This window comes from Aotus nancymaae, unplaced genomic scaffold (genome assembly GCF_030222135.1).
Source record: "Aotus nancymaae isolate 86718 unplaced genomic scaffold, 86718_ANA_hifiasm-v0.15.2.pri h1tg000015l_0, whole genome shotgun sequence".
NCBI classification, from domain to species: domain Eukaryota; kingdom Metazoa; phylum Chordata; class Mammalia; order Primates; family Aotidae; genus Aotus; species Aotus nancymaae.
This window is the reverse complement of record NW_026988426.1, coordinates 9,659,443-9,687,277: the sequence shown is the minus strand read 5'-3', so window position 1 is coordinate 9,687,277 and position 27,835 is coordinate 9,659,443. Positions and strand designations below refer to the sequence as shown.

At 45.8% G+C, this 27,835-nt stretch overlaps 1 protein-coding gene and 1 long non-coding RNA gene across 3 annotated transcripts in view; one reads left to right on the top strand and one right to left on the bottom strand.

Annotated features, from left to right (window-relative positions):
- Positions 1–27,835, bottom strand: part of ADRA1B (adrenoceptor alpha 1B) — a 109,629-nt gene that overhangs the window by 46,038 nt on the left and 35,756 nt on the right. The window contains exons 2-3 of one of the 2 annotated variants that reach the window (XM_064376499.1): positions 10,723–10,785; positions 9,061–10,202 (exon numbers count right to left, since the gene is read on the bottom strand). In XM_064376499.1, the coding sequence (XP_064232569.1) occupies positions 9,061–10,009 (949 nt within the window). In that variant the 5' untranslated portion in view covers positions 10,010–10,202; positions 10,723–10,785. Of the gene's footprint in view, positions 1–9,060; positions 10,203–10,722; positions 10,854–27,835 lie in introns of those variants that run through there. The other variant, XM_012461054.2, reaches the window with a different exon arrangement.
- Positions 10,957–16,968, top strand: LOC105723187 (uncharacterized). Its single transcript, XR_001108772.2, has 3 exons — positions 10,957–11,104; positions 11,914–12,201; positions 16,805–16,968. It is a non-coding gene; the product is annotated as an uncharacterized LOC105723187 (long non-coding RNA).

Genomic DNA, 27,835 nt, shown 5'->3' with positions numbered 1-27,835 from the left:
AATTTAATTTAATTTAATTTAATTTAATTTTTTTGAGACAGAGTTTTGCTCTGTTGCCCAGGCTGGAGTGCAGTGGCCCAATCTTGGTTCACTGCAACCTCTGCCTCCCAGGTTCAAGTGATTCTCCTTCCTCAGCCTCTGGATTAGCTGTGATTACAGGTGTCTGCTATCAGACCTGGCTATTTTTTGTAGTTTTAGTAAAGACAGGGTTTCACCATCTTGGCCAGGCTGGCCTTGAACTCCTGACCTCAGATGATCGGCCCACCTTGGCCTTCCAAAGTGCTGGGATTACAGGGTTGAGCCACTGTGCCCAGCCCCGTTTCCTTATTTATAAAATGGGCAAAGCATGAATACCTATCTGATGGGCCATGGGAGGTTCAAATGGTAGAAGTCTGGCACACACTGTATGAATTCTATTGGTCATTGCTATTTTTATTGAGTCTGCTATGTACACATTCCTGGGCATGAAGGATAAGAAGACAGTTTGAACTTGGACCCCGCAAAGGTTTGCAGCCTGGCAGTGCTGCACAAGCTGTGCACATCAGTCTTTATCCCCAGAGAGAAATGTGACAAGTACCACAAACCAGGGATAAAGGGAGTGATTACTAATAGGGAAAAGAGTGAGATCCAGGAAGACTTCATGAGGAAGGTGTCAACAGAACCACATGTTTACAGATGAGCAGGAATTGGATATTCAGAGAGTATGAGAAACACACCAGTGAGAGAGGGAACACATGCACAGAAAAAGGAAAATGCGAAGTGTATTTGGGAAGTGGCCAATAATTCTACTTCAATTGAGTGCACTCTTAATTCTTCTGCTGGACTCTGTTCTACTCATTCATTCATTCATTCAGCTTGTGCGATCACCCGTGTTAGGCAGAATTTGGTCACTGCTTAAAGACATCCACAGTAGGTAGAGGAGAGAGAATAGTTGACAAGTTGCTGGAGAGAGCCCTAAGTAGAGTAGCCTTAGGGGCTTCTCTCTTCATTGGACCTTACAAGGCCTGAGCAGGGGCCTTAGCAAGGCACCTCACCCCCATGGCCACACAAAGTTTTCAGAAGTAGGATTTGTTAATGCAATTAGTTATTCCCCTTATTTAAATATTATACCTATTTCCCCTTATGTAAGTGGTAATGTAGGAGCCATGGGCATTTTGGGGAACCAGCTGAGAGTTGAGTTATGATAGATTTTGTGTTCTGTTGAATATACGTATGTGGTTTACAGTCTTTTTATATAGCTAGGTCACCCCTAGCCACAGTAACTGCAAAGTGAAAAAACAGCTTCTAGAAATACTGTCTTGCCCATGATGCCAACTCACCTGACCTTGTGGCATCAAGAAGTAGGACCAGAGGCTGATTCATGATGGAAGAGTGTCCCCATGCTGCTGGCCCCACATGTAGGTGGGTGGTTGGTGGTGAATCCAGGTCTGAAATGTATGCAGCCAGAAACTAAACTGTAAAAAAGTCCTCTAAATTTTATGTGTTTCTCCAAATTTGATAAAAATCTTAAAAATGTAGTGACATTACCAATAATGAATTGTGAAGCTGAAAAAAGTCTTCTAAAGCATCAATAATAAAAGAGAAATTTGGACTTATCTTCCTAGAGGAAAGACCCAGTTATTTTTATCTTCTTTACAGTCTCACCAGGATACGGTGCCTCTTGGTTGCTGAATGACGGGCAGTCACATGCTTTTTCTTTCCTCCTTCTCAGAATAAACTCTGGCTTTCCCAGTTTCTTCCTGCACTTGCTTAAATCAGGCTTAGAGCCCCACCTCTAGGAGAACTCCAGAGACAAACCCATCTGACTGCCTGCATTCGAATCCATGTTCTGTCAATGATCGGCTGGGTAACCCTAAGGCAAATCACTTGATCTCTCTGAGCTTCTGTTTCCTCATCTGTAAAATAGGGACAATACCAGTGCCTACTTCATAATCCCGTGGACAGGTACAAATGAGTGAATGCAGAGAAAGGACCCCCACCCAGCATGGAGAGCACAGTAAGCCTGGCACTGGATGAGACCTAATAAATGGTAGCTATTAGCATTACTATGATCAAATGTGGCTAGGAAGTACAGTGACTGCAGAGACATTCAGCAGATATGGCAGAAAGCAATTTCCCCGTTCTGCCCAGTGGACATCAGTTATTTTTACTAGTCACACACACACTCAGGTAAAGGCATTTCCTGCATAACATATCTTAATAGGCCCATCCGAGGTGGCACTGCAGCCACACATGCACCTGCTGGCATTTCTGTGGGCTGTTTTGCTCCAGCAAGGGTGGGTGCCTCCACCACTGGCCCTGTTATCCTGTCGGACCTGACAGGCATAGCTCTTCACACATCATTCTTCTCCTCCCTGCCCCTCTGCCCCAGACCACCGAATCTGACAGCAAAGCTGAGGCTAACCCATTCACACATCCCTCCTTCCTTCTTTCTTGCCCTCACTTCTTTCCTTCCTCTCTCCCTTTTTCTTTACATATATTTGTTGTGTCTAGCCTCCATGGCATCTTCTGTGATTCCAAGATTTTAGGAGACTCAGTAAAGTTTGAAAACAAATTTCTGAAAGGGACTGACATAGGGTACTAACTTTTTATTTTGCCAAGTAGGATATCACACACACACACACACACACACACACACACACACACACACGCTATCACCACTACTTATTACCATCGTTCCATCAAAGAAGTGCTATTTCAGTGTCCCCAAATAGAAAAGACACAGTCTTAGAAGAAAAAGACAATCATTTATATAAAATACATTCAGTTTTTAAAAGGACACAGCATTTTCCTAACTTTTTTTTCTGATTTGCCATAAGCCAGTAAAAACTCTGGGTGCCAGATGTCAGATAAATGTTAGAGAAGGAGTGTACTAAGAAGAGGAGTAATATAATGAATGTTTATTGAGCACCAAATGTAATGTTTGATAGACTACCATTTACTAACTGTGTGATCTTGGGCAAGTTACTGAAACTCTCTGAACTCTAGTTCCCTCACTAGCGTAAAGACAGGGATGACGATGCTTGCTCTGCAAAGCTTTCCACGGGTTTCTAGGCACGGAAAGGACTTGTGCTGTGCTGGCTGTGTAAGAGTCGCCAGGGAAACTTGTTAAAATTAAGATTCTTGGCACTACGAGGACAGAATCTGATACAAGAGATCTACAATGGGGCCCAAGGATCTATGCTTTTAGAAACAGCCCCCTCCTCCAGATGTTTCTGATGAGCAGCTAGGTTTGCTGTTGCTCACAGTCCCTGGCTTTTGGGTTGGACATTCTGTCTGCTCAGCTTGTGAGAGTGTCTGGTGGATTGTTCCTAGCATTGTGTGTTCAGAGGGAAATCTTGGGAGGAATCCTGTTTGCTGTGTTCAGCCTCCTCCCTTCCCTCCCACTCTGTTCCTCTTCTCAACAAATGGTACCTCCATCTACTTAGAAACCCCAGGGTTATTCTGAACATATTTCCTCTCTCATGGACTCTCCTATGCAGTCACCAACCCATCCCCAGGTCCTTGGAGCTGTCTGCTTCTCCACCTCCACTGCCCCAGCCTGGTCGAGGTCATCATCATCTTTCACGGCCACTGCAAAGCCTCCTACCTGTCTCGTCTGAAGTGTATGCTCCACACAGTGGCTGGAGTCACTTTTAAAAGACACGATTCAGACAGTATCTTTCATCTGCTTCAAACCTTACTGTAGTGGCCAATGCACTTAAGATAAAAATCTGAAGTCCTTAATGTGACCTAAAAGCCCCTGCATGGCCCTGCCCCTGCCCACGCCTCTGGCCTTGACATGCACCTGCCTCCCTTCTATTCTCTGGGCCCTGTTAGTTCTCCCATCTCACTTGCCTCAGGACTTCCAAGCGTTCCCCTCCTCCTGCCCACATCTTTCTTCCTCTATCAGCCCCCTTCCCTGAATTAGCTCCTCCACACTGTTCAGGGTTCTATCCAAATGTCACTGCCTCAGGGACCTGTGATGTACTAACCTCTGTTTTAGAATTCCATCAGCATCTCACTCCTTTTCTTCAAGTCACTTGTTGCAATTTCTGTTCATGCTTGTTTGTGTTTCAATATATCTGTGCTCCCTACTAGAGCCAAATTCTATGAAATATAACAATTTTGCTCACCATTATATCTTCAGTGTAATGCCTGGACATAGTAGCCACTTAATGGACACATACTTGTTCAGTGAATGGATGAATGATTAAAGATGTGACCTCACATCCCTAGAAGAGCAAGGTTCCTTTTTCTTTCTGGCTGGGGTGACACAAGATGCCCAATCCTGAGAGACCCTTGTCATACACAGTACAGGGGACCATCTAGCCCTGAGCTAGAACATGGATGACCTGCCCTGACACGTCATGGGTTGGTTTTTTCCTCAGGAGTGAGCAGGCAGTGGAAGAAAGGCAGCTTTTGCAACGGAAGCATCGTTACTAGTTCTTGACAGGGTGGTTCTGGGTGTCCTGGAGAACATTTGCTATGAACACAGTTTGCTACCAGATGGCACCAAGGCCAGACATTTCCTTGGTGTGGTGGAACAGGTATGGGCGTGTTCTGATGGACCTGGATTCATCTTTTGGCTCTATCGCTTACTTGATGTGTGACCTTGGACAAGAAGTCAAACCTCTCTGAGCTTCAGTATATTCATCCGTGGAAGAGGGAGCAGTTACTTTTGCCTGTTGGGGTAGCTGGAGGATGAATGAGATAATGTCTATAGGAGGCCTAGTACAATGTCTGGTACCCATAGTATGTATCTAATAATAATGACAGTCCCACTAGGCTGAAGCCTCCTTCAGGCAGGGGCCAGGTTTGTTTTTGGCTTGATAACTCAGTATCTGGTACAGTGCCTGGCATGTAGTAGACGCTTTAGGAAGTCTTAATTAGTGATTTAATACACGGTCAAATGTGTTTTACTTCAGTTGGATTTCCCTCTTCTAGGAAGGAATCCCGTGTGTAAAAACGTCCCCCTTGCCAAGTACTCAAACCAATTGCTTTCCTGTGGGCAACTCAGATCCCTGTGTTTTGAAATCTCAGAGCTGGAAGATTAATGTGTATTTGTGGGGGTGGCTCTGTCTTGAGTCATCTCTGAGACCCTTGTGCTTGTGGAAGGTGGAAACTCGTCAGCCCCCATTTGAATGAAGGGCTGGAGGATCAAATCAATGGAGAGAGGAATTCCTATTTTGTTCCAATACTATAGAGAGCACAACTGTTTCTTTGAAATTGACCTTCATTTATTTGGAGGGGAAAGCAGTTAGTTCAATAATGGCTTCCCGGTGCCTTCCAGAATTTTCAAAGACAGAGGCAAGATTTGGAGCAAGGCAAGGTTCCAGTGTTTTCTAAACAACTCACTAAGCCCAGTCACTGGTTGGCTGCCGAGCACTTCCTGCTACCGGCCCTGTGTCCCCCTATTTCCCCGACTGCTGCAACATACATCCTCAATAGCTCAGCCACTTCTTGAGACCCTGACCAGGCCTTCCCCAGGTGGGCTGGAAGTTAGTCTTTGTTCTAATGCTGGGCATCTGAAGATTCTCTGACATCTTGCAAATGGCTTATGGAGTAGAAATACTGCTATATTCTATTCCAATTATTTCCTGTCCCTTCCTGGCCTGATTCTAGCACCAAATGAAGAGATCCTTGTTTGGTGGAGTCCATCCTTGCTCCTGAGTAAGTGAGCCCTGGTCCCTGGTCCAACTTGGTCTGAGGCCACAGGGAAAGGGTTGAGAGGACGTGGGGGAGGGTGTCCCAGGTGGAGAAGAGCACAGGAGGAGACAAGAGGCCCTGCTCTGCAGGTAGCCCAACCCTGCTCCCAGAAATGAAAATAAAAGATGAAGGAAAACAAATGGTGCCCCTGAACAGGATCCTGTAGGGGGCACAGCTATTTTCCCTCCTTCCCAGGAGAGGTCCCAACCCTACTCTCCCACGGAGAAAACAAACACAGCTACGGAAATGTTGTGCCATCCTGGCACCTGAAAGTCTATCACCAATTGGAAGTTGCTCCTACCTGCACTTCTCCCTTCGTCAAACACAGTCCTCCCCGACATGTGCTTCCTCCCCTTATGAGTGAAAAGGTTTTTATGGAAAATTTAGAATTTGGAACCTTCTTCAGATTCCAAAGAAGTTATTGTTCTATATCATGCTACTTTTGCTTGGGTGTTATTTCAACTCAGAGGAAGTAGAAACTCACATCTCTATTTTGCTGGAACGCTCTTCTTGAATCATTAAGAAAACAGTAATTAAGTACCTTCTTTGTTTGAAGCTCTTGAGTACTTTTTGAAGCCCTTCCCAAACCTAAGTCCTGGAGTCCACATTCCTCACCTTATCCATTGGGTTTTCAGGGAAGAAGGATGTTGATGGGGTCTGCTCAGGGACAAATTCGTTGGAAGATCTCTGGGTGATCGTCACATAATAGAAAGTTTTCATTGCAAGGAGAAGAGAAACAAGATAGCATCAGGGTGGCAAAAACCTCTCACTTTCTACTGTGTAGAAACTCAGGACCTGAGATGCTAGGGGCACAAGGTCTCAGAAAGGCACAGACAGAAAGGAGAGAGATGGTGGGAGCAATGTGAGTGAGAAGAAACTGAGGGTGGGTTTGATGACTTGAAGAGCAAGACCCAGAGAGAAGCCACATCATCTCACACTACGATGTGGCTGGGAAAGGTCTGAGATTTGCAGCATTTTAAACTCTGGCTTCCAGGGTGCTGGAGTCTGAAGGGAACTGAGAGATTTTCTGGCCAGTGATTTTGAAAACCTGGTCTGTGGATACCCTCTTTAGAATCACCTGGTGGGCTAATTACACCTGCAGATTCCTGGGATCTTTCTGACTTACTAAATCCCATTTGGTGGGGGTTCGGCCCAGGCAGCTACTATTGTTTATCACGTTTCACGGGTGATTCTGATACTTAGCAAAGTTTGAGATCCCTTCATCTAATTCAACCCCCTTGTTCTCGAGATGTGAGACCTGAAGCCCAGAGAAGCAAAGCAACACTCCTAGGGTCACAGAGCTAATTGATGGCAAAACTCAGATGGAAACTCTGTTGCTCCTGATCACCAGAGCCACGTTCTTCCCATTTCAGTACGCTGTAAGCCTCTTTACCTGTTTGGAGCTATTTCCCCTACCCGTAAAGCCAAAGCCTGCACCTTTGAACCATTCCTGCATCCTGCTGGGGCCTTCTTCCTGAGCATGATCCGGTCACAGCCTCTGCAGGCTGGAGGGCAGGGGCAGAAGGAAGAAAGGAGAAAGACTCAGTTCTCTTCTGAGACTTTAGTAACAGGTGTGGGATTGGCAAATGAGTAGAGAAGAAGAAAAGACACAGTTATACCCACTGGGAGATTGGGGTTTGGTTTGTACTGCTCATAGCTAACTTTCATTGAGCATGTGCTATATAACAGATACTGTACTAAGTCCTTCCTATACGTTAGTACAAACTGCATGGAGCAAATATGAATTAGCTCCATTTTGTAGATGAAGAAATGGAGGCTCATACAGGAGTGGCCATTTGCCCAAGGTCATGAGGCTAATAAGAGGCCAAGTCACCTCCATCAGCTGCATGTACAACCATGATCTTTGTAATGGCCCAAAGCAGTGTGAACTGTCATTCACTGAAAACCCAACAAGCCTGCAAAGGGACCCTGAGACCTTGGGAAAGAAAAGCAAGCTTCCCTGCAATGGTATGTGATCAAGCCTGGGGAGCAGAACTTTTTCAACCCTTTTCCACTCAACACTAACCACTGAAAACATTTCTGAAAGGCATCAGCCTGCAAGCCTGCCTTAGAAAAGACGACATGGAGAATAGGTTAGACGGCTTTTGAAAATCTTTTTCTTTTTTTCTTTCTTTTTAAATGGAAGCTTCCTTTCCATTTGCCTTTTTCTCTTGAAAGTAGTGTGTCTTCAGAATTTATAGCTGCTTGAGGGATTTGGTTACATTTGGGTCTAACCTGAGACCCCAGTGTGATTGTGGGCGTATGTGGTCCGCGGCATGTAGCAGCTGTTACCTCTCCTGATATCATGGCACATGACTGTGTCATGATCACCTCCCTCCATTCATTTTCTGTAGTGTCTCCCAGGGATAGGAGAAAAAAATCAAAGCAGATCAGTGCCTCAGAGGAAGGACAAGGGTTTCCCAGGCCATGTGGACAGCATGTGACAGATGCCCCCTTTTAGGTTTACCTGCTAACCAGACCTTGGATTCTTCCTTAGAAAAAATTAGGTAGCCTTTTGAACAATTCAGTTAGTAGGACTACCAAAGAAAAAGATGACAGACACGTTTTCAGAAGAGGGGAAGGACACACTGAATTCCATCTTACCGGGATTTGGTGTCTGTCAGCTTAGGTGAGGGACAGCTGTAATTTAATTCTGGGCATTCCATAAATCACCAGAGTTAGAAATATTTTTGGGTGAAAACTAAAAATGTGTGACCCTCTAGTCATCTTCTCTTTCTACCTCAAGCTTTCAATAACTTAAAGGCTGGTTGGGGCTGTGTGGCTGTAAAATGCTCTTATTAATGGATAATGGATGTAGTATATCTGGGTGATAGCTGTCAGTGAAGAGGCGAGGGAAAGAATGCAGCCTCTGCAACGCTCTTGAGAAGCGTGGCCTCTGCACTAGCCCTGGAAATGCTGAATGAATGCTGGCTTTCTGTGTATGAGCTGCCTCCCTGCTTCCCAAATGCCGCGTCTGCAGTAACTACAAACTATTTTGTATGCTGCATTAGTGACGCTGCCTCAGCCGACACATCATTACTACTGAAATAACGCCGGTGTGATATTCAAGCCCAGTGTCCTTTTTAATTATTAAACCGAGGCTGTTGAGTGAGTCATTCCCCATACCAGATTTTCCTTCTGTGGTTCTATTTCTAGAGGCTAGTACCTTAGCGTGTTCCACTAACACCTGAGTTGGTTTTTAGCCAGCTCCCCAATCTGCAAAGCCTTTGCAGAACAAACAATATTACTCAATCTCTAAACATGCACAGACTGCATAAGAAACAAAACTCACAGAAAAACTTTAGAGTAAGCTCATCAGTAAACCCAAGGTCCAAAAATGCCCAGTTCCCCTCCCGCTAGTCCCCAACTTACCAAGTGGTAGAGCGATGAAGAAGGGTAGCCAGCACAAGATGAACATACCGACCACAATGCCCAGAGTCTTGGCTGCTTTCTTTTCCCTGGAGAACTTAAAAAGTTTGACAGCTATGGAACTCCTGGGGTTGTGGCCCTTGGCCTTGGTACTGCTGAGGGTGTCCTCGTGAAAGTTCTTGGAGTGGATCCTCAGGGTCAGCTCCTTGGAGTTGGACATCTCCTTCATGACTCCCGCCTCCAGGTTCTTGGTGGTTCTCTTGGCCACGATATAGACACGGCAGTACATGACCAGAATGACCGCCAGGGGGATGTAGAAGGAGCCCAGGGAGGAGAAGAGGGCGTAGAAGGGTTCTTCGGTGACCCCGCACTCCTTGTCATCGTTGGGTGCCGGCTCCTTCCACCCAAGGAGAGGCCCGATGGAGATGACGGTGGACAGGACCCAGACACTGAGCAGCGCCAAGATGGCCTTCCTCCGGGTGACCAGTGTGGGGTACTGCAAAGAGTAGCGCACCCCGATGTAGCGATCGATGGAGATGGCGCACAGGCTCAGAATGGACGCTGTGCAGCACAGGACATCCACGGCTGCCCAAATGTCACAGAAGATCCGCCCCAGCACCCAGTAGCCCAGCACCTCCAGGGCCGCCGAGAAGGGCAGGACGGTGAAGCTCAGCAGCAGGTCGGCCATGGCCAGGTTGACGATGAAGTAGTTGGTGGGCGTCCGCAGGTGCCGGTTGCAGGCCACAGACAAGATGACTAGGATGTTGCCCACGATGGCAAAGAGGATGAAGGCGCCCAGCACCAGGCCCACAGAGATGGCCCTGGTGATGTCCAGCTGGGGCAGTGTGGAGTTGCTCGAGGTCTGGTTGGGGCCAGTGAAGTTGGCATTTTTCAACTCTCCCCAGTGGGCAGGTGCTGATGTGTTGTGGCCGGTGTCCAGATCGGGATTCATCTTAGAGTCCGCCCTCCATAGCCAGGGGGATGATTGGGCTCGGAAGCGCTGCGGCGAAGGCTCCTCAGCTGCCCTGAAACTTTGCTTCCCCCGTGGTCTTCTTCCCAGAGGCGCCCTCCCGGCGAGGAGTCATCTCCCCCGGGCAGCCCAGCCCGGCAGCACGTCTCCTGCCTGCACCGAGCCGCTCGCTCGCCTGTCAGAGGGAGGAGGAGGAGAGAGGGGACGAGGCGGCAGCTCCAAGTTTAATGGTCCACGTCAGGCGCACCGGGCCGGGCTCGCGGGGGAGCGGCGGGGAGGAGGGGGCGGCAGGGCCGGGGGCGCCCGGGGGTGCCCGGCTGGCGCGGGTCTGCGGACCGCGGCGCGTCCTCCGCCCAGCGAGCGCCGAGGGTCTGCTTTCAATGAGCCGCCTCTGGGCTGACTGCACGGCGGTGACATCAGGCGGGGGAGCTCGGCGCCCTGACTCCGCGCGGCACTAGGGGGCAATGCGGGTCCAGCCAAGGCGCCCGCAGCCCCGACGCCACCGCCCGGGCCAGCCGGGAGGCCGACCGCGCCCCCCGCCGCTCCCAGGGCGCGCCCTCTGCGGGGACCGGGGGGGCCGGGAGGGCGGGACCTGGGCGGGGAGATCGCGGGTCACCCTCCCCGAGGCGGCACGCTGGGGTTGTTTTCCCCGCTAGTCACTCTTCCGTGTCAAAGGTGGGTTGGGGGCTGCTTACCTCTAATAGGGGGCGCCCGGAGTCAGGACCCGGATTTAACGGGATATGCAACTTGTTCGGCATCTAACAGAGGCAGAGAGAATTCTAGGGTTAGGCAGGTGGGAGGGACTTGAGTCGGGTCTGAGGCCAGCCCCCATCCGTCATCTCGCTCCCCCGCCCCGTGCAAACTGTTTGGTCCCAGTAAAATCCGGCTTCTCTCCATCGTTTCATTCATTCAGGCATTCACTCATTTATTCAGCCAACGGCTACTGAATCTCCACTCTCTGCCTTGGCACTAGGCGCTGTGGACAGAGCAACTGAACAAAATAGACGGACTCCTGCCCTCTAGGAGCGTACATTCTCCTGACAGAAGACACAGTAAATGAAATAAGCAAATGATGAGGTGTGTAATGTGATGACAGATTTAGGCTGAAAATAAAGTAAGGAGAGGGAAATGCAGTGAGGTGTGTGTGGGGTGGATTTGAAATGCTAAGTGGGTGCTTGGGATGTCACTGAAGTGGTATTTGAGGAAACCTGAAGGGAATGAGGGAGGAAGCTAGCTGGCTATCAGGGAATGGGGGGTGAGGGAGATCAGAGACCTGAGGAAGGGACCTAGAGGATCTTCGTTATTTGTTGAGTTTTTTCCTTTCCATCTGATATCCATGTTGGACATTCTGTCACAGGGACACACTCTCAAAGGTGGGTGAATGATACTTAGGAGAGAAAGTATGGGCAAAGAAAGAAAGAAAGAAAGAAAGACAAAGAAAGAAAGAAAGACAAAGAACTTTATGTTCACATTTATCCAACATTTATTATGACCTAGACAGTGTGCTGAATTCTTTCTGGAGTTTCTCCTGACTCTTATGAGAGAAATAATATACTCTCCATTGTTTCTGTTTCATGGATGGGACACCAAATTACAGGAAAGTTTAGCTGTTGTCCCAAGTCCACAAAGCCATGGAAGAGAGCTGCTGGGAACGGAACTCAACTGTGGGGGTCTCTCTCAAAGTTGGGTACTCAGCTACTGTGTCACACTTTTCCCCCTGGGGCAAGGTAGGGGATAGAACCAGTGTTATAGATAGAGTTGCCTTTTGAAATTTCGAGTAGTAAACTTTGGAGCCTGAGCCACTGGTGCTGGGCAGGGACTCCCATGAATTGAGTGTTTACTGATAGCCATGCATTTATTCATTTTCTTTTACTCTTTCTTCACAGTTCTTTGAGACAAGCATAACCATTCTTCATTGACAGATGAGAAACAGTGGTTCAGAGAGAGTCAGTTGATTCCTGAGGCCGCAGGCTAGCAGATGTGTGGCAAAGCAATGGGCAGCGGCAGGTGGAGACTGGAAAGTAAAGCCTGATACCTTCTCTTACTCCAGTTCACAAACTTGCATCTTGGGCTTCTCACCTCCTGCTCTTGATCCTCATTATAACTTAATATTCAGGAGTGGGGAAGGTGGAAGTCACTCAGGGTGACTTACACCTAAGCTTCTCAACCTAGAGGTAAGTTCTTAACCTCTTTTTATTTTTTGGGAAAGGGGGCAGGTGGTTGTCACACACCTATAGAAGGTTTACATTTTCTCCCAGCAAAATGCACAGACTCCACAAATGTGCAAAATACACACTTTCAGGGGGTTTCCCTTGGGCTAAGACATCTGTGCTAGAGACAGCCCTGAAAATAGATTTTTTTTCTATTATAATCAAATTACCCTAAGCTGTATTTGAAGATTTGAAAACAAGAGATTCACAAGTTTGTAGTGATTTAGATCTTCAGAAGCTCTCAGAACCCTGTTTACTCTTCCTGTGTTGGAGGTGGTGAACTGGGGAAACGGACTTGGCAAGCTGGTCAGGTGCAGAGCCGGTTAGCAAACTCTGTTTCCCTGGCCTACAGGATGGTGCTCCTTCTGCTGCTGCAACCACGCATGACCTACACAGTGGGGTGTGAGACTGGAACAACTTGGCAGCCCTCTGCCAGGGGTCTTTATAAAAAGGAGAGGCTGTCGTTGGTCCTGGGTGGCTCCTGTACTAGTCTATCTGCAGATAGGAGCTGGCTTAGATGATCTTTTGAGATCCTCTAGCTCCAGGCAATCAGCTTCTCTTGCTGGATAAAGTGGCCCCTGAAGGCACCTGCTGTCCTTTCTCTCAAGCATCTTCCAGAGTAGGGGTGGGAGTGAGGAATCATGAACTCAGTTCCCACCATTCCCAATGTATCTTCAAGTCTAGGGTAATGGGGCTTCTCTTGAGCTGGTTTACTTACAAGGGGAGAGGGAGGAGGAAGAGAATACTGGTAACCTGGCACGTAGCTGGCACTGGCACAAAGACAGGGTGTAGGGGAGAGTAAGGGTGGGATAAAATGAAGAGCAAGTTCCAAATCCACATTTTGATTGTAGTGGCCCATTTCCCACTTCCCTGGGCATTAATTTCACCAGCTATTGAACAGCCAGCAACACACCATTGAATTTACCGAGGCTGTGTCTACATAATCACAGCTGCAATGTGAAAACTCAGCCTATCAGACATTTTTCTGTGGTGGCAAAAGGCCAGGAGGAAAAAAAATAGAGCAAATCTGAGATTCAGAGATGGTTTATCCTCATTGTGAAAGAAAACAGTTTGTTACCTAAATGAGAACTTATGTCTTGATTCAGGTGTCAGGATATGGAAGAAATTATTGAGCAGATCAACAAGTTCAAAATCCTTGCAGATTTCAGACATGTTGTCATTTACCAGTGTCTTTTGTGAAGGCAAAACAAACATCTCATTGTAAGGGAGACAGGTATTAGCCTTAATAGCAGCCACGTAGCAGGACCCCACTCAGCAACCTTTGCTAATGGTGCTTTCCTTGTTGCTCCTCCCCTCCCTTTGCTGGAGATGCCTCTTAACCTCTCTGGTTGATTTTTGACCCATGGACTTGACCATTTGTTTAGGTGTCATGAGAATATAGACGATATTTCATTTTCTCGGTACTCCCTGGGGCAAAGCCAAGCACAAAGCTCTGACTCATTCGACGCTTGTGCAAGAAGAATCTTTTCATTATCCGTCTTATTGCATTAGAAACCTCTGATGTTGCAGAACTCCCATTTCTGTGAACCCTCTGGGGGAAGCTGCCACTGAATTTGACCTGGAGGGAAACTGAAGCTATGGGAGATTCAAGGATCTGCTTAAGACATCTATGGGAGGAGAACTCTCATCTGTGATCTTGCAGTTTTTCATGGTACTCTCTCTAGCTTTCAATTTGACCAGGCATGTAGAGGAGCATCTACTCTGTGTAAGCATCATGCTAAGTAGCATGGGCGATTCAAGGATGAATTAAACCAAGCAAACAATAACCTGACACTGGGCTAGGTACTGTGGGAGATGAAGATAACGCTAAAGCACCTTTCAGAGAGTACCTACTGTGTGCCAGGCACTGTGTTAGGCAATCTATGTACATTTAGTCAGCTACTCACAACAATGCAAGGGAGGAATTCTCTGCATTTTACAAACGAGGAAACTGAGGTTCAGAGAGGTTCTGTGACATGGCCAAGGCCATTCAGTGAGTAAGTAGCATTGGTATTCAAAGCATTGTCGTCTGGTTCCAAAGCTTGCATCCTTCTCTCTGTACCAGACTGAGATTAAAAAAAAAAAAAAGGCAGCAAATGGCTCAATGTTGGCCTGAAGGAAATAACAGCAGAAAACAGAATGTGACCAGGGTCCTGAGTAAGGCAGAGGTCAGGGAGGGGAGGGCAAGGGAGAACTGTCTGGGAGAAAAGGTTCCCCAGAAGAGCACCCTAGGTTAGTCTTCCTTGCCTCCCAGGCCAGCACCTGATCTGCTGAGGAAGTTGAGAGCTAACTTGGAATCTAATGTTTACTAATGTGATCTTGGGCAGGAGAGTGAAGTGGTGAAGAGCCTGAATGCTGGATTAGACACACCTGGGTTTATGTCTCAGTTCTGCTAATGTATTAGTTGTGTGTTCTTCGGGAAGTCACTTAACCACTCTGGGCCCAGTTTCCTCACTTGTGAAATGAAGATTGGAATAGTTCCTACCTCTACAGGACTATGGTGAGGATGACATGTGAAAATGTGTGTAAAGTGCTTACCACAGAGTAACAGTGACACTATCTGCTAGGAGTTAGTGCTTACTAGGTGCCAGGCATTGGGCCCAAAGTGCCTTATGTACGTTATCTCATTTAATCCTAGTGATCATGTTATGAGGTAGGTACTATTATTGTTGACATTTGACAGATGAGGAATCTGAGTCACAGAGTGGTTAAATGACTTGCCCAAGGCCACAGGGCTAAAAAGTGGCACAGCTGAAATACAAAACACCCCGTAAATGAGGCTAAACACAAAAAAGGAATTGGAGGAGTGAGGCCTCTGCTTTTGGAGGTACACTAGGGTCTGTGGGGACTCAAAGGAGAATTTTTGCCCCACCTATACCCCGGTGGGAGGATGAGTTGCATTCTTTCTTCTGGGTGGCAGACAGTAACTACAGCAAAGCCTTCTCTTCTACCTCCAAAGGCAGCAGGTCAGAGACTCCCAAGAGTGAGGAATGTCAGCTCCCTCTGGGAAGGACTGCTGTTTCTCTCTGGTAATTACAAGTTGTCACTCTGGTGAGCATGCATTCCCCCAAACCAGGACTTCTAGTCATACAGCACACCCTGGTAAGGCAGAGAGAGCTCAGTGGCAGCCCTTTGCAGCAGGCTGGTGAAGATTAATTGTCAAGTCACCCAGGGGCTGAGTGCACATCACATGTTTGGGGAGAGACTGAGAGCCCTGAGGCAGGGGCTAGGGTGTGAAGGCACAGGGTGCCAGCGGGAGAATCCGAAAGGCCTGCTGTCTCTGGAACTAGAGAGCAGATCCATTCTCTTTTATGCGTTTATGTTAGTCTGGTGGGACAGTGTAAACAGGTTGTCAAAACCCACCCACGCTGCTACAGAACTGAGGGTGAAGGGGAGCGTGTGCTGCTTTCTTGAATGGCTCTGGCTGAATCTTGCTGGCCATGGGTTTGCCACCATCACTTTGGCCGAAAGTCTGTGGTGCCTCCAGAATTTCTCTGGAAAAGATTTTTAAGTTGCAATCTGGTTTGAAGGTGAGTGTGCAGCTGTTTGCCCCATGACCTTCTCCAGATAGATGTCATTGTCCACATCACAGACCGAGGGCAGGGAGCTGACAGAGATTTTACTGGGGCAAAAGTCCCCCAAGCTTCCTGGGTATTGCTACTGCCAGGATCTATTTTCCAACTGTATGTCCTAAAGTCATCAAAGGTTGAAAACATAAAAACGAAAAAAACAACAGCAGAAAAGATCTATGGCAATAGTTCCTTACAGCTGACATTTCAGGACTTTGCCCCTCTGGGCTGCACTGCCACAAGTCAGGATAAGAGACTACAGAAGTGTCAGAACTAGAAAACTCCAGAGATCATCTAATCCAGAGTCTGCAAACTATAGTTTGTGGATCAAATCCAGCCTTGTGTCTATTTTGCAGATAAAGTTTTACTGGAACACACCTATGCCAATTTGTTTGCATGTTGTCTATGGCTGCTTTCAGGTTATAATGGCAGAGTTGAGTAGCTGCAACAGAGACCGTTTGTCCTGTAAAGCCTAAAATATTTACTCTCTGGACCTTTACAAAAAAAAAGTTTGTTAACCCTTCATCTAGTCTAATGCTCTTAATTTGCATGTGAGAACAGAGGCCCAGAAAGAGGAAGAAATTTGTCTAGGTGGAGCCAGGGTCGCTAGCCAGGAGATGTATGTATGCACGCATGTATATGTATGTATGTATATATGTAAGTTGTATCTCCCCCACTCCAGATTTCTTAAGGGAAAGGGCTATCCCTTACTGGTGGTTCTTAAACTTTTTGGGTTCTAGACCTTATTGAGAATCTGCTGCAAATTGTGAATACAGCTGTGGGTACATTCTTTACCCTACACTTGTCCTGAATTCCTTCTAGGGGCATCCTCAGTGCCAAGTCCGTGGCAGCGTCCCTTGATAAATTGATTTCCACTTTGTCACTTCTTATTTTTGTTTGCAGTGCATCTCTGTTGTGACTCTCTTTATCTAGGTGTAAACTCTTTCCCTTTTGGGCAATAGAACTAATTCAGCGTTTTACCGTTTATCATGGAACAGAACTCGAACTGAACATAGTGAATTGATGCTGGCCTTCCTTGTCCTCCCGGAGTTTACAGTCTAAGATGAATAACGGGAATGTGCAACGGAGGATGCATGGAGAACTGTGGCTGACATTGAACGGGAATGTGAGTTAAATAAGGAAATAAATACATGACACAAATCTCAAATTTCTCCATCCTTTCTCTTCTTCCTTTTGTTGTGCTCTCTGAATCAAAACCTCCAACCCTTTTGGGGGATCTTCACTTGTAGCTACCAAGTTCAGAAAGGTCTAAAGGAAGCGGTGGGAATCTTTTCCTTGGGGGCGTCTAAAAATTACATCTGGACAAAATGTTAGAGCCCAGCTTTGGAGAGGACAGACCAGGCCCCAGGGGAGCAAGGCAAGGCAGTGAGGTCAGAAGGCAGTTTCTGCCTTCTCATCTCCATTCTCTGGCAGAGGTGGCAGTGTAGGGTCCTGGAATGAGCGTGGGCTTGCTTGGGAAATAGCATGTGGCATCACTTGGGAATGGGGAGAGTAGTAAAGGGGGGATCAGGGTGAGAAAGAGGCAGTTTCCTTTGCCCATCTTCATCGTGCATTGAGGAATGCTAGGATGGGAAATGCCCAGCATGTCTCTGCTGTTTACTGGACAGCAAACCAAAAGATTTGGAAGGTTGCCTTGGGAGTCCTGAAAAGATGAGGGGAGAAAGAGGCAGTATTTTGGTTGTTTGGCTCCTTATGGCACTTCTCGAGTGAGTACTCGGAGAATGGGGAAGATTTGTGGAAACTTTAGACAGGGGCAGCCTGGTAGAATGGTAATTAGCTATGTGGTGTGAATTGCAAGTGCCTGGGAGGGCCCCAAATATTTCCCCGGCCCTTTGGAGTGCTACCCACTTACAGGTAGGCATTGCCTGTTTTCTTTGGCCCCATTTGAGTTAACTGTGACTTACTGAGTGCAGTTAGACATGCAGCATTGTGCCAAGTGAAACCATATGCATCATCTCATTTAATTCTCCGAACAACACTTCTGTGGTGTGTCTTAATTCGTTTGCACTGCTGTAAAGGAGTATCTGAGGCTGGACAATCTACAAAGAAGAAAGGTCTATGGGGGCTGTACAAGAAGCATGGTGCAGGCATCTGCTTCTGGTGAGGGACCCAGACTACTTCCAGTCCATGGTGGAAGGGGAAGGGGAGCTGGCATCTCGTGGGGAAAGAGCAGGGAAGTGGAGGATGTGCCAGGCTCTTTTGAACAACCAGCTTGTGCAAGAATGGCACCAAGGCATTCATAAGGGGTCCTCCCTCACAATCTGAACTCCTCCCACCATGGCCCACTTTCAACACTGGGTGATTGAATTTCAACACGAGACTTGATGGGGCCAAATAAACCATATCTGAACCATAGCATGGATGGAGTCTTGCTCTGTTGCCCAGACTGGAGTGCAATGGTGCAATCTCAGCTCACTGTGACCTCCTCCTCCCGGGTTCAAGCGATTCTCCTGCCTCAACCTTCTGAGTAGCTGGGATTACAGGCACACATCACCGTGCCTGGCTAACTTTTTGTATTTTAGTAGAGATGGGGTTTCACCATGTTGGCAAGGATGGTCTCAATCTCATGACCTCGTAATCGGTTTGCCTTAGTCTCCCAAAGTGCTAAGATTACAGGTGTGAGCCACCACACCCAGCCAGCCTGGTTGATGCCGTTAGTTCCAGTTTACAGGTGAGAAAACTGAAGATAAGAGAGATTGATTAACTTGTCCAAGGCTATTCAGAGATAGGATTAGAGCGCAGACAGTTTGACTAGAATATTAATAGTTTTCACTTGCCAGGTACCCAAAATTTGGCTGCAGACTGGCCTTGCTGCTAAACAAAACTGCAGGGACTTCTGTGCAAGCCTCAGCAGACCAGGGACGTGGATCCAGGGGGGCAGAAGTTGTGCTGGGCTGCGTGCTACTGCACAGCTCAAGTATGTGCCCTTCTTCCTGGTGATATCTGAGGATCGAATCTCTCCTCCTAACACCTCCTGGGGAAGCTTAAATGAGTTTATATCAGGATCCTGCCTTAACTCTTCCATGAGAAATGCTAGATAGAAGGGAGACCTGATTTAATAATTGTCTTTAGGGATAGCAAAAGTTATCGTTCTCATTATGGCAACCAACTCTTGTCAACTGGGAGAAGGAGATAGAGAGAGAGAGAGAGAGACAGAGAGACAGAGAGACAGAGAGAGAGACAGAGACAGAGAGAGAGACGGAGAGAGACAGAGAGAGAGAGAGACAGGGAGAGAGAGACAGGGAGAGAGAGACAGAGATAGAGACAGAGAGAGACAGAGACAGAGAGAGACACAGAGAGACAGAGAGAGAGGGACAGAGAGAGAGAGAGAGAGAGAGACAGAGAGAGACAGAGAGAGACAGAGAGAGAGAGAGAATGCACAGATATAGACTCCAAAGACAAAGACAGCATGAGAAATGCCAGTTAGCCCTAAGGAAGTAGCTTATTAAACACCAAACTGGTTTCATCCAGATGGATCCAATTCTAGCTTCTGCCACTTCCTGGCTTTGTGACCTTGGGCAGGTTACTTTATTTATTTAAGCTTTCATCTGTTTATCTGTAAAATGGGGATTTTAATGGTATTTACTACATGGAGTTGTTGTGAAGATTAAATGGAACTGTGCCTGGCACCCAGGAAGCTGTCAATAAATATTAGTTATTGTAGATATTTTTGTATAATCTTAAAAGCACACAAAAGATTTCTCAGTATCTGGAGTACTTAGGTACAGATTTTCTCTGTTAATCTCTCAGCTATCCTTACAGCCCTTTACTTGCCAAATGATGTCACTGATGCTTTTTTTTCTGACATAAATTGCCCTGAACCAACAGTGGCTGGGAAAAGAACAACAATACAAGTAACAACAGCTAACATTTGTTGAGAACTTCTTGTGTACTAGGCATCTGTTATATGCTTTACATGAATTATCTCATTCTAATACAAGAATCTTTTCAGGTAGGCAGAAATAATATGTCTGGCCTTTGAGATGCAACTTCTGAAATTGCCATATCCAGAGAGCTCGGGCTTGTTGGAAATATTTGTATCCACAGTGAGGTTGGAGATCAAGCTGGTGTGGGTGTTGGTGAGCTTGGGGAATGGGGTGTGGCGGGCAGTTGGCCAGTGAGCTCGCTGTGCAGCAGGAGAGAAACCCAGCTCGGTTCAGCAGGCAGAGTGGCAGGTCCTTGGACTATAATTCATGGCCACTGGTACAGTTAGTGTCAACAGGAATTTTCCTTGTGTATCAGACCAAAGAGGCTCGCACACTATAAACCGTCTTATCAGAGGCTGGCCATTCGTACCCTAGAAGGGTGGGGGAGGCAGGAGGACTCATGTGAGCCTCCTTCTGCTCCTAGATACTTACACAGAGGACCAGGTCCACGAGAAGGGGATGAAGAGAAGGAGCAAAGGGCAAGGAACAAGTGCCAATGAATTTGTATTTTCAGTTAAATCCCAGGGACTAAGGGGAAAAGAAAAAAAAGTGTTCAGTCTGGAGCTCTCACGTCAGGCTGGGGAACTTGTCCCTAAAACAACCGGATCGTCTCCAGGTGTGAAAGTCTGGCCTTTCGTTGTCCCGTGAAAACTTTATTTCTTTGCTCAGTCTAGGGAACAGCCCACTTTACCCCTTCTTGGTCCTGCTCCATCAAGAGCCTGGAATTTAGAGAGGAAGGTGTGTAGAGCCCTTGAGTAGGCAAAGGTTTGTCTGCCTAGCCAGCTATGCTCAGACTTTACAGGGAACAAAAATCACCTAGTGTAAGCCTTAAGATGCAGATTCCTGGGCCTCAGCCCTAGATATCCTGATTCAGGAGGTTTGAAATGGGATTCAGGAGTTTATGTTTTTGTAAGTAACCCAATGATTTGATTGCAGAAGACTGCATTTTGAGAAACATCATTTTAGTCCAAACATCCCTATTTTTTTATTTTCATTTTTATTTTTTTAAATTTCACTTTAGGTTCTGGGGTACATGCGCAGGTTATGCAGGGTTGTTGCATAGGTGCATACTATATCCTGCATTTCTCCCCATGTTATCCCTCCCCACCCTTCCCACCCCCTGCTGTCCCTCCTATAGCACCCCCCAACTGCCCCCAGTGTGTGATGCTCCCCTCCCTGTGTCCACGTGTTCTCCTTGTTCAACACCTGCCTATGAGTCAGAACATGTGGTGTTTGGTTTTCTGTTCTTGTGTCAGTTTGCTGAGAATGATGGTTTCCAGATTCATCCAAGTCCCTACAAAGGACATGAACTCATCGTTTTTTATGGCTGTGTAGTATTCCATGGTGTATATGTGCCACATTTTCTTTGTCCACTCTATCATCAATGGGCGTTGGGTTGGTTCCAGGTCTTTGCTATTGTAAACAGGGCTGCAATGAACATACGTGTGCATGTGTCTTTATAGTAGAACGATTTGTAGTTCTTTGGGTATATACCCAGTAATGGAATTGCTGGGTCAAATGGAGTTTCTATTTCCAGGTCTTTGAGGAAGCGCCACACTGTCTTCCACAATGGTTGAACTAATTTACACTCCTACCAACTGTGTTCCTATTTCTCCACATCCTCTCCAGCATCTGTTGTCTCCAGATTTTGTAATGATCTCCATTCTAACTGGCATGAGATGGTATCTCAATGTGGTTTTGATTTGCATTTCTCTAATGACCAGTGATGATGAGCACTTTTTCATGTTTCTTGGCCTCATGTATGTCTTCTTTCGAAAAGTGTCTGTTCATATCCTTCACCCACTTTTGAATGGGGTTGTTCAACAGCGCTATTTTTACAGATGATCCAGTGGAGGTCCAGAACTTGGTTGGATGTCTCACAGAGAGGGTTCTTATAGGATGCAGGTCTTAAACCCAGGTTTTCTGATTGCCAATCCAGCCAGTCTTGCCTCTACTGTACTTTAAATATGACATTGTGGCTGGTATGGTAGCTCACTCCTGTAATCCCAGCACTTTGGGTGGCTGAGGTGAACAGATCACCTGAGGTCCGGAGTTCGAGTCCAGCCTGGCCAACATGGTGAAACCCTATCTCTACTAAAAATACAAAAATTATCCAGGTGTGGTGGCATTCACCTGTAATCCCAGCTACTCAGGAGTCTGACAGGAGAATTGCTTGAACCCAGGAGGCGGAGGTTTGCAGTGAGCCAAGATCGCACCATTGCACTCCAGTCTGGGGGACAGAGCAAGACTCCAACTCAAAAAAAAATGGCATTGACCTTCACTTGCATAGTTTATTCTTACCTAGTGTTTCTCCATTCATCACATCTCAGTTCAGGGTCACTTCTTCAGGGAAGACCGTCTTGCCCCTCCCCACTCAATCTAGGCAAGGTTCCTTTGTTCTCCACTCTCCGAAAATCACCTCTCTCCTTTATAGAATTCGCCCTGTTTGTGGTTACACACTTCTGCACATGACTCTTTGATCACACTCTGTCTCCCTCCCCAGGCTTCAGGCTCAATGAGAGCAGGGCAGTGTTTCTTTTCGTTCCTTCAAGGGCCTAGTGCAGTGTCTAATGGTTAGTAAGTGCTCAGTAAATACTTATTAGATGAGTGAGTGAATGAATGAATGAAAAGGGCAGGTTGGTCTCAGCCTTAACTGAAAGTCAAAATAAAGCAATATTTATGAAACTTTTGTCTTTCAATGACATTCTCTTTTTAGACATTTTAAAGTTGTCATTCTTGTTTTTGGCCCAGCCTTTTTGCTTCCAAATGCCCATTGCATTCCTGAAACCTCAGTTTTGTTTGATCATCTATGTGCCTATCACAATTTTTCTATTTCTGTAGTGAATTTTGTGTTAGAAATCCATTCTCCTCTCTGCAACTCTCCCTTCCTTTCAACTATAACCCCTCCCCAAGATCCCAATGCTCTCCTGTTGCTTTCAGCAACCCCCAAATCTGATGTTTTCTAACCTTTTGTTCTCAAAGTCTACCAGTCCAATGTCCTATTTCCTCCAGGCCTGGTGAGTGTTAGGAACTGTTCAAAGAGATAGATTCCTGCTAACACTGGATAATGGCCTGATCTGTTCGCTCCTCTTCCTCCCCTTTCAGTTTTAACTAAGATCATCACTTTCTTAACTAGAGCTGTGTGCTTCAATGAGCTGGTCAAATCCTTGACTGTATGGAGCCCACCAAACACTGATGATAGGAGGAAGATTCTAGTGATTAGCAAATATTTATTGAGCACTGTGTTAGGGTCTGAGGTTTATATAATAATAAATTAAAAGTATTTCTTTCTTGCAAGGCTCTTTATGGGAAGAGAGTCATGGACTCACATTCGATAATGATGTGGCAGTTAAACAACACTTCAAGAGATTTCACTGTCTTGTTACTTGTCAAACAACTGATGATCACAAGTGCTATGAGTTTAAATTAGACTGCGTTTATAATGCACTTTGGAGTGGGCCTGACACATAGTAGGCTCACTCAGTAATGTTAATCCTTCTTCCGTCTAAGGGAGGGAGAGATTTTTCTGGGCTGGAGTAGGTCAGCTGGTCTCCACTGAGGAGGGGTCTTCCTTTAAGGTTCTGGAAAGCACTCGCAACTTGTAACGAAACCTTTTCAGCTCCACAAGTGTCCCCATTTGCATTCAGGATTAATTTCTATTTGGGAACAACTACTTTCCTTGGATTAAAGCAGGTCTCCTAGAACCTGGCTTAGCCACACTTTTTCATTTGCTGTGCCTACATAAGAGAGAGGCATTTAGAATCAGAGCTGGAAGGGACTGAAGAAGTTGTGTAGCCCTTTCCTCATTTCCCAGGTGGGGAAACTGAGGCCAGACAAGTTATTTGACCATGGTCCCTCAGAGCCAGAACCAGAACTGAGGCCCCTTAACGTCCAGCCCCATAGTCTTAAAAATAACTGTATGTTATTTTCAGTATTTAAATACTAAACAAAGGAAAGGAGTTTAAAAAAATTATCAAGGTAAATCGTGCTCATTGCAAAACTATGGAAATAACACAGAAAATTAAGGAAAGTCACCCTCATTTCACCATCAAGAGGGAATATCATTGTTAACATTTTGGTAAATGTTTTCTAGAATTTGCACACACACAAGTGCATGCACACACACGTGTGTGTACAGGTCAGGTGCCTCTTCTTTGGACCCCAGCCTACATTTAGCCTCTCTTTGTAACCGAACTGTGTCCTGAGTCTTCCACCAGTCAGGCCCAGGTGGACCCTCCCCTCCAGCTCTAAGGGTGGACCCCTGACCCAGTCAGAACCAAGGAGTGCCCAGGTGCTCTTAAGATGTGGGATTTGAAGATGAGAGGATATGAGGTTTGGAGCCAGGTCTGGAGGTGTTGTGGTTGCCATGCAGCCACAGCGAGAGAGCTTGTCTGGGTGTGAATGGAGCTGAGTGAATGTGGCTGCCCTTCCCACACACTCCCATGGGAACTGCCAGAATAATTTCTACCCTTTAAAGAAGCCAGTTGGCCATTACCAGTGGATCCAATTCGTAGCCAAAGGACTTTGAACAAGTCACTTAACCTCTGAGGCCAGTTTCCTCATCTGTGAAATGTGATAACACTTGGAGGATCATAGTGAAGATAATATACCACCACTAGTACTAATGAAAATAGTAGTTAAATTTAGAGCTGTCTTTATTAATTTTTATTAATTATTAATTTATTAATTATTAATTGTTTGTTAGATATCAGGGCTATGCTAAGCAGTTGAATATATTGCTTCATTCAGTCTTCACACGCACAGAGAGTGGAAGGATTTGCTTATCATTGCCTGTGTTCAGAGAAGGACTAAGACACAGGGCCAGGTCCCAGCTGCCCTGATTCCTGGTGCAGTCGTTTGCTAACTGATTGCTTCTGCCTTTTTGAACATTTGGGGTGGGGACCTTGATGCTTTTCCAGGCCTCTTGGTTGGGGAGTACCTGTCCCTTTAAAGGGACAGGTCACTGGTTCCAAACTAGAGAATGGGAAGGTCCTGCCAGGCTGTCAAGGGAGAGGTGAGGACACTGGCCAGAGCCCTCTCTGTCTGCAGAGTCCCCCTTCCTGCCTGTACCCAGAGTTCCCTAGATAACTGCAAGGGATGCAGCACAGATTCATGGGTCTGCTGCTCCCAAGCAAGTACCTGATGTGCTCTGTCCGAGAGTGACAGTGTCTGATTCCTGTATGACTCATCAGGAAGGGAATAGACAGACGCTGGAGGCATAGGAGGAAGGAAAACCCCCACATTCTCACCTCCCACCAGCAAAGGGATGGAGAGGAATTTCTCCACTGCACACACCACTTAAAAGGCAGGCGTTTTCCACATTTTATAGGTGGGGAAACTGAGGACCCATTACATCCACTCTTTCATTTGTTCCATGGACATCGGTTGAGTGAGGGCTTTGTGCCAAGCATCATGTTAAATAGTGTGGGATACACAAACTTGGGAAAAACCCTGACTCTACCATCACCTGGGCTGTTGACTAAGATGTGGCAACAGGGAGTATCGCCCAGGGTGGGGCCTTGAAGAGGGAAGGCCCCAGGAGTTAGCATGTCAGGCATTTGTCTTTGAATAGGTTCAACTTCACCTCATGTCAAACATTCCTTTTTTCTTTCATTAAAAAAGCACATAACATCTATTTACCCCTTTAACAGTTTTTAAGTATTCATTACAGCATTGTTAACTCTATGCACATTGCTGTACAGCAGATCTCTAGAACTTGTTCACCTTACATGACTGAGACTGCAGACTCATGGAACAACTCCCCATTTCCCCTCCCCCAGCCCCATTCTACTCTCTGTTTCTACGAATTCAACTACTTACGTCATGTCGGTGAAATCATATTGCATTTGCCTTTTTGTGACTGACTTATTTAACTTAGCATAATGTCCTCAAGATTCATCCATGTTGTGGCATGCATCAGAATTTCCCTGGGTTTTAAGGCTGAGTAATATTCTATTGTGTATATATTGTGTATATATCAAATTTTCTTTACTCGCTCACCTGACATTTAGGTTGCTTCCGCAACATTGAGAATAATGCTGCAGGAAACATGGGTGCATAAATATCTTTTGGAGATCCTGTTTTCAATTCTTTTAATATATACTGAGAAGTGGGGTTGTTGCATCCTATGGTAGTTCCATTTTTAAATTTTTGTGGAAACTTTATACTGTCTTCCATAGGAGCTGTACCACTTTACGGTCCTACCAAGTGTAAGGCTTCCTATTTCTCCTCAATCTCACTAACAATTGTTATTATTATGATTTTTTAATAGTGACTCTCCTAATGGGTGTGAGTGATATCTTGTGGTTTTGATTTGATGTTGCATATCTTTTCTTCTGCTTGTTAGCAATTTGTATATCTCCTCTGGAGAAATGTTTATTCTTTTGCCTACTTTTTAATTAGGCTATTTGTCACTGCAAGCATTCTTCGAGCATCTACGTCTACATGCCAAGAGCAGAGATGAACAGGAAGCCCCTCAAGATGCTTTCAGGAAGCCTTTTGGAATTTTTCTCAAAGCAACGTATCTGGTTAGTTATAAGAAATTTAAACTACACAGAAATTAAAATTATAACTTATAACAGGTTAATTAGTTCATACTGGTATCTAGAAATAACAATAATTCTTCTTCTTCTTCTCCTCCTCCTCCTTCTGGTATTGATCCTAGTGGGATTCTATTTGGCTTATTTGGTTCTGCTGGAAGAGCGAAGGATGTACCTGCTGAAAAGTCTCCTCACTTCTCCCTTTGTCTTTATCCTCTGAGAAAGGCATTTCTCTGGGTTCTTGAAGAGAGTGGATTATCTTCGATCTCTACTCTTTGGGAGCTTATTGGAATGACACCCATTTTACATAATGAATAATTATAAGTTAATGTGCCTACTTAAAAATAATACATATATATGTCTGCTATCTATAACATGTATAATAGTAATACATAATATAATGAATATATAATAATAAGTATGTCCATAGGGAGGGTTTTCCCATCAGAGTAGTCACCTCAGGAGGCCACGAGCTTGTTTTCATAACCCAATTAAAACTATTTTCTCTTGTCTTTCACTGTTCTTCTCAAACCAACTTGCACATTCTTGTGACCATCATGGTGGAATTAAGCACTCATTCTTTGAGAGCAGATGTAATTTTCAGAAGCAATCCATAGTCCTTATGAAGACACTCTGAGCTGGTCCTTGGCCTGTCTGTCCCAAGTCCATTCCATGGCCTGTCTTTCACTGCTCTGCATGGCTCGGGGGCTGCCTACGCCCCATCCAGGCTCCCTGTCATCTGGCTGCCAGCTGGGCTTGGTCAATGGGGGGCATGGCAGGAGGGAGAGAGATGGAAGAAGTGAGGACATTTCTCCCCTTTGCCCACTCTCTCTCTCTCCCTTGTGGGCTATTTCTGATTAAGTTTCATCACTTTCATGACTCCCACTATACCGGACAGGTCTAGTAGTACAAATACATCTACAAAAAAATCAATGGCTTGATATACACCAGCATGAACTTGCTATGAAATATAATAGAAAAGAGAGTCTACTCACAACAACCACCAAATATGCAATGCCCAGGAATAACTTTAACAAGGAACCTACGGGATGTACGTGAAGAAAGTGACAAAGCTTTACTGAGGGACATAAAAGAGGCCTTGAATAAACGGAAAGATGTATTCTACTTCTGGGAGTGTTGTAAGGATGTCAATGCTTCTCAATTTAAACTATTAATTTAATGCAATTCCACCGAAAATATCACTGGGATTTGGAGGGAATTTAGTAAAATGATTCCAAAGTGTTTCTGGAAGAATAAATGCTTAAGAATAGTCAAAAAATTTCAGAAAGAAAGGTTAGGTGGAGGGAATTTCCCTATCAGATGAAGACTTGATAATGTGACTGTGGTTGAAATAGAGTTCTACTGGCAGAGGATCAGGCTGGCAGATTATTGGAATAGAATAGACTATTTAAACCAGATTCAGTGACGTATGAGAATTACTGTGTTGATAAAGGTATTTGTGAAGAATGGAAATGTAACCTTTATCAATATATTAATTGGATATTTGGAAAAAATAAAGTTACTGTTCTACTTTTCACCTTAC